Here is a 13,582-nt window from a genome sequence, read left to right as displayed (position 1 = left end):
CTGTAGTGCCCTGTTGTCACCCAGTTGTCCCTCCTTCAGCAGGTATGAATAGACACTCTGCCTGGGGTTGGCACTGAGATTCATGGCACAACACTTGGTGGAGAAGAGCCAAACAGCACTGATTCTTGCCTTCCCTCCTCCCAGCAGACATCCTTGTGACCACTGCTAGTGATCCGCTGGCTTCACTGATCTCTGTGTTCCCAGGGCCAGCCTCAGTCATTAAGTAAATGAATCAAAAAAATTTACCTAATTCTTCTAAAAATCCATTAATAAAGTTTACTTTAAAGGAATCCTTTGTAAAGGGAATCATCATTTCCTTAATTTCATGTCCTACCTATACGGATAAAAAGCCATGTTTTATAACATGCTATTAACTTAAGTACCTGTACACATTGTACTTGAGCATTTCCACAACTTCAATAATTATAGTGTTCAAGCAAACACATTTTTTTTTCTTTTTAAGTTTACCATTGGTTATTAGATTTTTACTTTATTTGTGAAACTTTAAAGGGAAGAAAATAAGCTGACTGAAAATTGGTAGTGTAATGTTTGAGTCTCCTTGCATTATTTAAGTAAACACTAAAAATCTTATAAAAATAAGGGAAGTATTTAAGATTTCACGTTTTGACCAAATTTTTTTAAACAGTGTAGACTCTAATAATCCTTTTCTTCCTCTTCTTACTAATATAAGAATATTCTACCATACTTCAAATGTTTAAGAAATATTTAATGTATATCACTAAAATTTATCCAGATTTAACCTAGGAATTGTCTGTGGATATGCAATTTACTTTTCTGAAATCCTAGTTAAATATAGTTTCTCTTTTTCATATCTGAAGGGTGCTATTCTCACTGGTCCTCCAGGCACTGGGAAAACACTGCTAGCTAAGGCCACAGCTGGAGAAGCCAATGTCCCTTTCATCACTGTTAGTGGATCCGAGTTTTTGGAGATGTTCGTTGGTGTGGGTCCAGCTAGAGTAAGTCCTTTGTTTTATTTTTTGTTTTTTTAAAGATTTTTAAAATGTATTTACTTTTAGATACAGATGAAGGGAGGGAGAAAGTGGGGGAGAGAAACAGCAATGTGTGAGAGACACATGGATCGGTTGCCTCTCACTCGCCTCCAAATGGGGACCTGGCCCACAACCCAGGCAGGGATCAAACTGGTGATCTCTTGATTCACAGGCCGACACTCAATCCACTGGGCCACACCACCCAGCGCCTTTTATTTTACTCTGATGGTGCTGCTTCCTCCTCCTTCTTTGTTCCCCTGAAATGGGGATTTGGTAAAGATGGTCCTGTGCCCTGGAATCCTGTGAAGGACCCCTCAGCAGTCACGGCCTTGAACACTTCTAGGCCAAAGCCTCAGCACGGCCTGTGACTACCCCACTCTCCCCGCCCTGACCAACACTGCAGTGTGTTAATTGGATTCTCTTTTTTAGTTGTTGAGTTGTAAGATCTTTTTATATATCCTAGATACTAACTACGAATCAGGTATATGATGTGCAAATATTTTTTTCCATTCTTGGGTTGTCTTTTCACTTTCTTCATAGTGAAGCGCCAAAGTTTTAAATTTTGAAAAAGTCCACTGTATCTGGTTTGTTTGTTTTTTTAATGCTTTTGTTGCCTGCATTTTTAGTGCCAACTAAGAATCTATTGCCAAATCAAGGTTATAAATATTTACTCCTGCGTTTTCCTCTAAGAGTGTTATAGTTTTAGATGTTTCATGTAGATCTGTGATCCATTACAAATTAATATCCATTTTGAATAAATGTGTTATAGTATAAGGGTCTAACTTCACTCTTCTACAGTTTGTATCCAATTTTCTCAGCACCGTTTGTTAAAAAGACTGTTCTTTCCCCCATTGAATATTATTAGCATTCTTGACCATAGACAGATGGATTTATTTCTGAACTCTCAATTCTACTGTACTGACCTATATGTCTCTCTTTATGCCAGTACCACACTGTCTTGATTACTGTTGCTTTGTAGTAAGTTTTGAAATCAGGAAGTGTGAGGGTGGATTAATTTTTAAGGAAACACATTTTCACTCTTGTATATTTACCAATGTCTAAAATGTTGACCTTTTTTTCAAGCACTGTAGAAATGCAAAGTGCTATCACAATTACTTTTCTAAACAGTGGGATACAATTTACAATCAATAACAAAGTGTTGTGTTATCAGTTGGCAGCATTTTTTTTTCTTTCAATGGCAAGTGTAGTAATGATGGGTCTTAACATTATTGACATCTTATATTAGATGAACTATGATAAGTGGAGTTGGCAGATTCATATGGGTTTTGTATGGCAGGTAAGTCTTAGAAAAATAGGGGAGCATGAGGAAGTTTTTATAATAATGGATCATGGAATCTAATGTGGGCACAGAGTGAACTGAAGACCAGAGAGCAGAAGCAGTGGGCCTCATGGGATGGAGAGGTAAGAAGTAGGTGAAGAATTGGTTGTGGAAGGTGCTTGAGTACATGGGCGGGCTGGATGGTCAGGAGGATGGGTGGTCAGATGGTAGATGGCTTGAAACTGTTGTTTAGGGGGACATGGTGGTGCTAGTCACATCAGAGTTGAGAGAGAGGTGATTGAAAAGGTGGTCAGAGAACTGAGAGACCAAGACCCACATGAATGTGGAAGTCACTAAGAAAATCCTTCTTGGTGGGGGCTGTGGGTGAGGGAGTAGAGAATTGGGCAAGGGACGACTAGAATGCCTGCCACATGGCAGGAGCCTCAGTGAGCAGAATTATTTTGGGGTGTGAAGTAGACCCAGAGGGAAAGATAAAAAACCTTCTAGTTGAGAGCTTTGCAGGGACAGCCAAATTTCAGTTTAGGCAAGGAGGTGAAGGAAGTATTCAGGGAGGAGCTTGAGAGGGTGGAGGCCTGTTTATCATAGATCTATAATTCATTGGGGAGGCCGTAGAGGGACATGAATTATGTTAAGGGATGTGCTCAGAGCTGTGTAGGCATAGAAATCTCAGAAGTCCAGGTGGTGGAGGATGATGGGAGACTTGGACTCTTGGTGAGGAAAGTAGAAGGAAAATGAGGCATACGGAGTTTTTCTCTGGATCTCTCTGTAGAGGTAAGTTGATAGAATGAAACCCTGAACTCTTACTGATAGGGATAGGAATGGCTATTCCTTCTTCAACCCACCTAACTAGTGGCCTGAGGGGACATGCTTTGCAGGACAGAATGTGGGTGCAGGGGCCTCACAACTGCTCCTGCTGGCAGCAGGGCTGAGGGCAGGACACTGTCAGACACTCTGGGGTTGATTGATGAGTGGACATGGGTAGGTCATGCCTTTGCTTTCTGTGTAAGTGTTGCCCACGTTTAGTAAGTCTTGTTTGTTAGTAACTGCCTCAGGCATGAAATGTGAATCTCAGAGTAGTTTGAACTTTTAAACTGGGAATGTAAAGTTTACAGCATTACTGTATTATATTTTTGTAGGCTAAAGTTGTGTATTATTAATTTGTTGATGTTATAAAAATAACACATTGTTAGTGTTTATTACACATACAGTAATTTATGAGGTTATAGAAATAATATTTGCTTACCTTAAATCAGTTACCCACAAAGTTGTGTGCCGCTTCACTTCTTTACTACTTGTAACTTTTAAAATATTTATGTACACTGTTTAAGCCAAAAAGATTGTCTTCCTGTGGGACAGGATACTTAATTTTTTTTTTTTTTTTTAGGAGGATAAATAATATTTATTTGTCAAGTGACTCTAGTGTTTATATTTTTATCCAGGTTCGAGACTTATTTGCCCTTGCTCGGAAGAACGCCCCTTGCATTCTCTTCATTGATGAAATAGATGCTGTGGGAAGGAAGAGAGGAAGAGGCAACTTCGGGGGTCAGAGTGAACAGGAGAATACACTTAATCAGTTGCTTGTGGAAATGGATGGTGAATATTCAAGTCTTGAATTTTAAACTGCACTAATTGTTTTATATATTATATCTAAAAGGAGAATCCTTATGCTCATATTGAGTAAAAAAAAATTTCTAAAATAGCCTTTTTAAAGGCTCTTTTATACCAGTACAGATAATAGCAAAATATTCTTTCCTGGCAGCCTGCCATAACTTAATATTAGTGTTAAGATGATATTTGTACTGGGTGTTGAAAAATAGAAAAATTGGTGAAATGATTCACAAAAGATTTATAGTCTCAAAAGTATATATGATTCTGAAGTATCAGGAGAACCCATGTGCAACCATGTGTGAATTTGACAAATTTCAAATACTCTTTCACTGAGTAGCAATGTTTCCATGTTAGTCAGCCTTTTCTTTTATTTGAGAAAGCCAATCTCTAGGATGTGCCAGGTTTTTCATGCTGTAAGATATGGGGATGCTGCCGAGTGTTCAGAAAGGGGAGGCACAGTGGCAAGTATCGAGCCAGTTTGCATTACTGAGTGAGCATTGCATCCAGAATCAGATGGCAGAGCTCCTCCTCCACTCTGGTGGTCAGTCCACATGTATGCCACATGTTTAAGTCAGAGAGCCATACCTGGGGGAAATTAACATCTGGGCTCTTTCAACGCCAGAGTCCTGAAGGTACAGGCTCTGCAGCCATGGCCTTGATGTTTGAGAAATGCCCAATAAAACTGAGCAAGTTGAGCCTGGAAAAGTGGTTGGAGGTGGAGGTTGAGAACTGTCTTCAAAAATGCAATGGGCTCTCCAATGGCCCAGGGAATTTAGACATATCATTTGCAAATTTAGTCTTATTGATTATAGAACATTCTTAAAATTGACAACAGAATCTGAATTTCTAGTTAAATAAATTAAAATCTTTGATCATTTGTCTTTAAAAAATTGATTCCAAAAGTTATGACTAGTTTTATTAAGGACAAGAGGAATAGTAAGAAAAATCATTTATGTTTGTGACTTAAAACATTAGATAATAAATTGAAATTTTTTTAAAGTAGCAGTATATCAGTAGTGTTCATACATTCCTCACAGGCACATGGTTACTTTCTGCCTCATGTTACTTAATAATATTACATCTTTGGTATTATCTTTTCAGGTTTTAACACAACAACAAATGTAGTCATTTTGGCAGGTACCAATCGACCAGATATCCTAGATCCCGCACTGATGAGGCCAGGGCGCTTTGATAGACAAATCTTTATTGGTAAGATGATTTTCATTGAGTTGAGTCCAGTTTTCATGAGTATGATACTGTTTCACTATGACTTTTGTTTCCTTAAAAATGACTTCTCAAGGACCACCGGACATAAAAGGAAGAGCCTCTATTTTCAAAGTTCACCTCAGACCACTAAAACTGGACAGTACCTTGGAAAAGGAGAAACTGGCAAGAAAACTTGCATCCTTAACTCCAGGGTTTTCAGGTGAGTAGACCATAAGTTGTTCTGTTTATAAGTCCTTTAAATCAATGATAGTTGCCAGGTACCAGTACGCTTTGTTACCTCTCATCTTGGGGCTTCCTAAGTTATAATTTTTACTTCTTTATTACAGGGAATTTCAAACATACAACAGAAGTTGAGAAAATAGTGTAATGAACTCCTCTGTACCCATATGCTAGCTCTAAAAAACAATTCTTCATTTATGTTCAACCTTATCTGTACCTTCACCCTCGTCCCTCTGTCTCTGGATAATCTGTGACAAATTCTTTGACAGCATAACATTTTATCCATAAATGTTACAGAAGATATTTGGGTTTTTTAAAAACAACTCTATTGAGATAAAATTAACATACCATCAAACTCACCTGTGTGTAAAGTGTATAATTCAGCGGTTTTTAGTATATTTACTGAATATAGTTATGCAACCAATCACTATAATTTTAAAACATGTTCATCATCCCCAGAAGAATCCATTAGCAGCTACTCCCTCCAATCCTAGCCCTAGGCAATCCCTAGTCTAATCTACTTTCTGTCTGTAGATTTTTCTATTTTAGTATCTCATATATATACAACTGTATAATGTGGCCTTTTGTGCTTGGCTTCTTTCATGTAGTTAATGTTTTCAGAGTTCATCCACGCTGTAGCATATGTCAGAATTTCATTTTTTATGGTTAAATAATATTCCATTGTGTGGATATACCACATATTATTTATCATTAATCAATTGGTGGACATTTGGGTTGTTCCTGTCTTTTGGCTATTGTGAACAATGCTGCTATTAACATCTATGTACAGATTTTTGTGTGGACATATGTTTTCATTTCTCTTGGTTATATACTTTAAAGTGGAATTGCTGAATCACTTTTTGAAGAACTGCCAAATTATTTTCCACAGTGGCTGCACCATTTTAGATTTCCACCAGCAATGTATAATGGCTCCAGTTTCTTCACATCCTCACTGACACTTGTTATTGTCTATCTTTTTGACTATAGCCATCCTAGTGGATATGAAGTGGTATCTCACGGTTTTGATGTGTGTTTCTCTAATGACCAGTGATGTTGAGCATCCTTTAATGTGCTTATTCCAAGAGTTTTTAAATGTAGAATGTGATGCTTTCTTCGTATTCCCTATCAAAATGAAATAAAAAGGAACATTTGAAAAGTACAAGGAGATTATAACAAGTTTGTTATCAAGAGAAGATAAACATCTTAAATGTCTCAGGGTTCTAACTTTTTACATGCTTTGTGTCTTTGGACTTTGCAATTTATAACATTAATATTTATTTGTTGAGCACATACACTGTGTTATAGTTTATTTCAGACTTTGTCTGAAAAGTTAATTCAAGAGTCTATGGCTCTAGAAAGTATTTGGCATGTATCGCACGTTTAACTTTTGTTGTTTTAACTCACTAGGTTATTTTAATGCTTATGTTTCTTATTATATTTCAGCCTATTGTGTAATATCCACATAAGTTACTTTCCCAACAGAGATAGAACTAAGTTAATTAATGGGCATGTTTAAATATTATCTTAGTTTGCTATTACATGAGCCATATTGTATATAAAGGTAAGTATTTGTCTGTAATAATCTATTTACTACTAATAGTTACACCTCACTTTGAAGTGCCAGTATATTACCAGGCTGTTACTGAATGCTAGATTACCTTAGGGTTATCATAAATCAAACTGAATTATATTTACCTAAAACTCTAATCCAGTCTGCTGGTTGAGAAATTGACTATGGATTTAGTTGTCCACAATGTGTGACTAATCAGTTTGAGTATTCATATTTGGTGGGTAAGCTGTTCTGTATATTCATTTTGTAGGAGCTGATGTGGCTAATGTCTGTAATGAAGCTGCATTGATTGCTGCGAGACATCTTTCAGATTCCATAAACCAGAAACACTTTGAACAAGCAATTGAACGAGTGATTGGTGGTAAGGATTCTGAGTATAACTCAAGTCAAAAGGCTGAGAAGATGAATTTGGGGCCAGGGATTTCTCTGTTTTGGCAAGATCTAGAACCAAAACGAAGTATATTTCCCTAGCTATGGGGCTCACCATGCACCTACTATGTTCCTTTAGTGCTGTGACCCCCTTCCGTCCCCTGGAGATGGATGGTGTCGGCATTGGGTGAGTCTGAGATCACAGCCCACACACTGCCTCATTCTCATGGGCAGCAAGCAGTGAGATGTCGTCCCCTGAATTATACCAATCTATTTTTTTAATAAATGTTCACAACCTTCCTATTCCAGAAATGAATTAAATGTGCTCTACACTAAATATAGCTGATGGATAAACAACTCTAATGACTATTTAACCAGGAAACACTCACACCGCCAGCACAGTGGGGATGCACATAATATGTTTTCCTTGCCTTCTAGGGAGCTTACAACTTAATACTCATAAAAACACAATTAGCAATTCAAAAACTTGGGCATTCAAAGGAGAGAAAAGGCTACAATCAGGAGGCCTGCACAGAAGAGGTGGGATTTAAACTGGGCTCAATAGACAGATGGGATACCATGTGGCAGTGGCCTGAACAGAAGGAGAAGATGGTTTGGAGATAGTGTTACATACACCCTGTGTTTCATGGAGGGAAAGTAAACCAGGCAGACTCAAGTTCCTGTGGGAAGTAAGGCAAAGTTGAAAGAAGTTACTTAAGTCTAGATTTTAGAAAGCTTTGAATGTTAGGCTCAGGGACTTTTTTAAATGTCCTGTAGCTAATACTGAACAAATGTGAGGTTTCTTTTCTGAGCCACAGTAATATGATAATCAGTGATAGTTTAGGAAAATGAATCTGACTCTGAAGAAGAGAGAAGCACCCGGAGACAGCTTTGCAGTCATGCATGTGAGATAGCAGGCTTTAGCATAGGTAGTTCCATTGGAAATAGGCAAAAGAAAGGAGAGTCTGACAGGCTGCAGGAAGAACGGGGTTCTCCCAGGCAGCTAGCTTGGCAGAAAATGAAATGTGCTAAGTTTGAGATGGAACAGGGTGTCCATGTGGAATTCTGGAACACCACAGTGGTACAGACTGGTTCCTGGGGTTTGAAGGTGGGTGAGAGGACTCAGGGAGCAGTTGCCTCCTAGGAGGACAGGAGCTCGCATAATAAACATTGCCAAATGTAGCAGAGGGATGAAAAGCGAGTCAGCAAAGTCACCAAAGCTTGTGTGCTTACAGACCCAGAAGGAACATCTGCGAATAAGACAAGGAAGAAGTGCCATTAAAGAAGACTTGGGAGGTTGGAGGAAAGGGAGACAAGGACATGTCTTTTAAGGAAGAGTTGGCAACAGGATCAGATTATGTGGGGGCGTGAGGGAGAATGACCTTTGGACTTGGCAGTGAGACTGTTCTTGGTGACTTGACATGACAGTTTGAATTGAGTGGAAAGTATGAAGCCAGACTAATGGAGATTCCAGTAAAGATCTAGAGCTAGGATAGCAATGTGCTCAATCTTGATTAGGTGCTAAATAACTATTGAATGAATGAGTACCACTTATTGTAAACATCTGTTAATGAAAAGAGAAAATCTAAGATGACAGAGTTGTGGATGGAACTAAATGAAATAAATCACTATAGAAATGTGAAAACTGCATATTTATGCCTTTTTAAGTCAGGGGGATGCCATCAGTGCTTAGTACAAAGTGAGAGTGTGAAAGAAAACTGGGCGCTGGTAGAGTAGGAGGCCTTGCTCTGAGGTGGGTGGATGCTTATCTGTTCACAGCTCAGCCACTGTAATCCAGCCGTGGGCAGCCCTTGTTCTGTGATAATATACTGAAAATGAAAAATTTCTATGGTAAACTATGAGGAAATTTTTGTTTTATCAGGTAAGCAAGAACTGCTTATCTATGTAAAACAGAGGCTTGTTAACAGGCCCTCTCTAACTTCCCACCCTTGGATGTACTCTCCACCTGTGGTATATACATACTTGTGTTACGTCATGTCATTGGTAACATAGCACACTCTTTTTAAAAAGTCTTCAAGACTCCTTAATATGTTATCAGTTGATAAATTCTCTCAGATGAGTTTATCTTAAACACAACAAAACTACTTTTGTCAAGGCGTGATGATTTGTATGAGTACAAACTGTGGTAAGTTTCTGCATTACAAAGGTGCACATGAACTTCAACATCCACCTTTATCCAGGCCAGAGAAGAATTGTGTATAGATTAGGGGTCCTTCAGCTCTGTAGTTGACACACAGGCTCAGCACAGGTTTCCTGGGGTTATCTTCTCTGGTTTACCCTCCTGCTCCTTTGTCTGGCTCTTGGAACTCCCTTGGGCTGTTTGTTGAGTGTGCTAGGCACTGCAGCGATGGCCTAACCAACTTGGTATTTCCAGACTAGTCCTTCCTCCGATTGGTGTCTACCTCGGACTAGTGTCTACCTTTCATCAAGAACAGAGAGCAGGCAGTCTCCATGGCAGGCATCCTTGCTTTCCCAGTGCTTGGTAGTTCTGAATACCTAGACTGAGCAATGAGCTCTTTCCAGACTTTGTTTTCTATGAATTGTGTATGTTTCAAGTTGACTTAACTGCTGAATTTTATTTTGCATTTCTGTTTTATTTCCCAAAATAATATATGCAGCTCAAAAGAGTGGGAAAATTAGGAAAAAAGTGTGCCTTGGGATAGGGGTAGTGAATGCATTTTGCTGTAGCTGTGTCTGTTTTGAAGTTGATCCTTTTATTCTGACCTCGATAATTTTTGGATTGTCAAAGCACCTTAATCTCTAAATCACCTTTTAGATAAGGCAATGTATAGTATTATAGAGCTCTCTTTTTGTGCTAGTGTCCCTAACACAGTGGTGGTGTTTTTTTGCTCTTGTCAGGCTTAGAGAAAAAAACCCAGGTTCTGCAGCCTGAGGAGAAGAAAACTGTGGCGTACCATGAGGCAGGTCATGCGGTTGCTGGCTGGTATCTGGAACATGCAGACCCACTTCTAAAGGTAAAGCAGATTATGTCGAACAGTAAGCAAGCCAGATGATTGTGTGAGCAGTTACTGGAGGAGAAGATTGTACCCCTTCAAAGGATAAATAGAGATGTTTAAATTTAAAGAAATTTAGCAAAAACATCTGGTAATAACAGTGGGATAAGATAGTTACACAACCCCTCCCACTGAAAAGTTTCCAAAAGCAGACCAAACCTGAGGAGAGTTTACTTTCAAAAAGTAACAGCTACAGTGAGTCAGAATTGGGTGCTTGTGGCTTTCTTGCCTGAGGGTTTCCACAGCCAGTGATGGGAAATGCTGGACTCGTAATGTGGCAGAGGAGAAAGTTCAGGATTTGACGAAAATTGGAAATTTAACAGGAAAGTCCTAGAAGCATGAAAGCCGCAGAGGGGTGAGACCCAAACCCTTGGCTGACGGCTGAACTGCGTGAATAGGTATATCCCAGAGAACCTGGGAAAGTAAGCAGAGACCAGAGAGAGAGTGAGTTTATTAAATTTTGTCCTTTTTCAACTAAGAGTATTCTCCAAACTGGTGCAGCATGGATGACCGGAAGCAGCATAACTCACTTGCTTTGTTAGGACAGCTGGAAATTGAGAGGGGTCCTCTGAAGTAAGGAGACCACAGAGAAGACAAAGTAAAAATGTACAAAAAACATTTTAGAGCCCTGGCTGCTGTGGCTCAATGAATTGAGTGTCGGCCTGCAAGCTAAGAGTTACTGGTTCGATTCCCAGTCAGGGCACATGACTAGGTTGCACGTCAGGTCCCCAGTTGGGGGTGCGTGAGAGGCAACTGCACATTGATGTTTCGCTCCCTCTCTCTCTCCTTTCCCCTCTCTCTAAAAATAAATAAATAAACAAATAAATTATTTTAAAAAAAAACATTTTAAATAATATAAAAGGAAGCCAATTGAACTAATAAGTAAAGTTAGCAGGGTTGCAAAATCTAGGGTCCATATAAAGAGATCAGTTGTATTTCTATATATTAATAATGAACAATGGGAAGATAAAATTTTAATAATCCAGTTTCATTTACAATAGCATCAAAAACATGAAATATGAGAAGCAGCTTTTTGGCTCCTTCTTGAACCTCCGTCTGGTTTGGCCTCCTTGCCACCACTCCAGCGTCCACCATGTCCACAAGGATGACCCAGAAGACGACCTACAAGGTGTCCACCTCTGGCCCCCGGGCCTTCAGTAGCCGCTCATACTCAAGTGGGCCCAGCATCAGCGCCTCAGCCTTTTCCCGGGTGGGCAGCGCCTACCAGGTTGGCCTGGGCGCCAACATGAATCTGGCTGGAGGTTTCGGCGGAGCAGGGAGTAGAGGGTCCATCAAAGCCGTCCAAGTGAACCAGAGCCTGCTGAGCCCCCTGAAGCTGGAGGTGGACCTCAATCTCCAGGCCGTGCGCAACCAGGAGAAGGAGCAGATCAAGACCCTCAACAACAAGTCTGCTTCCTTCATTGATAAGGTGCGGAGCCTGGAGCAGCAGAATAGGATTCTGGAGACCAAGTGGACTCTCCTGCAGCAGCAGAAGACGACTCGCAGTAAAATGGACAATATGTTCGAGAACGACATCAACAACCTTCGGTGGCAGCTGGAAACACTGTCCCAGGAGAAACAGACTGGAGGCGGAGTTCGGCAACATGCAGGGGATGGTGGAGGACTTGAAGAATAAGTACGAGGACGAGATCAACAAGTGCACAGAGATGGAGAATGAATTTGTCCTCATCAAGAAGGATGTGGTTGTAGCTTACACGAACAAGGTAGAGCTGGAGTCCCGCCTGGAAGGACTGAGTGATGAGATCAACTTCTACAGGCAGCTGTATGAAGAAATTCGTCAGCTGCAGTCCCAGATCTCCGACACGTCCGTGGTCCTGTCCACGGACAACAGCTGCTCCCTGGACCTGGACAGCATCATCGCCGAGGTCAAGGCCCAGTACGAGGAGATTGCCAACCGCAGCTGGGCTGAGGCTGAGACCATGTACCAGATCAAGTATGAAGAGCTGCAGTCATCAGCCGGGAAGCATGGGGATGACCTGCGTCGCACCAAGACGGAGATTTCTGAGATGAACCGGAGCATCAGCTGCATCCAGGCTGAGATCGATGGCCTCAAAGGCCAGAGGGCTGCCCTGGAGGCCTCCATCGCTGATGCCCAGCAGCGTGGTGAGCTGGCCATCAAGGATACCCAGGCCAAGGTGGCTGAGCTGGAAGCTGCTCTGAGAACTGCGAAGCAGGACAGGGCCCAGCAGCTGCGTGAGTACCAGGAGCTCACGAGCGTCAAGCTGGCCCTGGCCGTGGAGATCGCCACCTACCGCAGGCTGCTGGAGGGCGAGGAGAACCGACTGGGGTCTGGGATGCAGAATGTGAGTATCCACACCAAGAGCAGCAGCGGCTACTCAGGTGCGCTGAGCCCAGCTTACGGCAGCCCCAACTACGGCATGGGCTTCCAGGCCAGTTTGGGCTCTGGCGGGAGCTCTGTCTCCTTCAGCCGCACCAGCTCCAGCACCTCCAAGACGGTGGTTGTGAAGAAGATTGAGACCCACGATGGGAAGCTGGTGTCTGAGTCATCTGATGTCCTGCCCAAGTGAATGACTGCTGCGGTCCCTCCCGTCCTCCAAGCTGCGCAGGGGGGTGGAGGGCACAGGAGGCCCAGCTGAAGCTCAGCCCCACCCAGTCCTCAGCTGCCCTTGGGGTGGGGGAGTTTACCGCCTGGGGGACCGCCTCTTACCCATGCCCTTAACTAGAAGCCAAATCAACTGGTTTGTTTTTTTCCCCCAAAATAAAGCCTCAATTGGCTCTGCAAAAAAACAAAACAAAACACTATGAAATACATAGAAATGAATTTATCAAAATACAGGGTGGGGCAGTAGATTTACAGTTATGAATGTGTGAAACAGGGTTTATTCTTTTATTATTTATTATCGTATTATTCTCCATACAAACCTACTTTTGCCCCACTCTGTTTTTATAGGACTTGTACAGTGAATTATCAAGACCTAAATAAAAGTAGAGATATACCATGCTCATGGAATGTTATGATGTCAGTTCTCCCCAAATTGATCTGAATGGAGTTTCAGTGCAATCAGCAGATTTTTTGTAGAAATTGATATGAAATTTATATGGAATTGCAAATATCAACTAGAATAGTGAAAACAATTAATTTGAAGGGTTGACACTGATTTTAGACTTTGTATATAGCTGCAGTAACCCAATGAGGTACATACTGTATGATTCCATTTATATGCAATTCTAGAAATTGTAATAATCCATAGCGACTGAAAGC

At 41.0% G+C, this 13,582-nt stretch overlaps 1 protein-coding gene and 1 pseudogene across 1 annotated transcript in view; both read left to right on the top strand.

Moving 5' to 3' along the window:
- AFG3L2 (AFG3 like matrix AAA peptidase subunit 2) overlaps positions 1-13,582 on the top strand; it is a 50,418-nt gene that overhangs the window by 23,978 nt on the left and 12,858 nt on the right. The window contains exons 9-14 of the mRNA XM_090285836.1: positions 840-977; positions 3,750-3,903; positions 5,020-5,127; positions 5,219-5,344; positions 7,185-7,295; positions 10,184-10,299. Coding sequence (XP_090141962.1) covers positions 840-977; positions 3,750-3,903; positions 5,020-5,127; positions 5,219-5,344; positions 7,185-7,295; positions 10,184-10,299 — 753 coding nt within the window. The remainder of the gene's footprint in view (positions 1-839; positions 978-3,749; positions 3,904-5,019; positions 5,128-5,218; positions 5,345-7,184; positions 7,296-10,183; positions 10,300-13,582) is intronic.
- LOC150002934 (keratin, type II cytoskeletal 8 pseudogene) lies at positions 11,395-13,191 on the top strand (annotated as a pseudogene).

This window comes from Furipterus horrens, unplaced genomic scaffold (assembly GCF_987537825.1).
Source record: "Furipterus horrens unplaced genomic scaffold, mFurHor1.1.pri manual_scaffold_8, whole genome shotgun sequence".
Classification (NCBI taxonomy): domain Eukaryota; kingdom Metazoa; phylum Chordata; class Mammalia; order Chiroptera; family Furipteridae; genus Furipterus; species Furipterus horrens.
The sequence above is the reverse complement of the archived record's forward strand: the minus strand, read 5'-3'. Positions and strand labels throughout refer to the sequence as shown.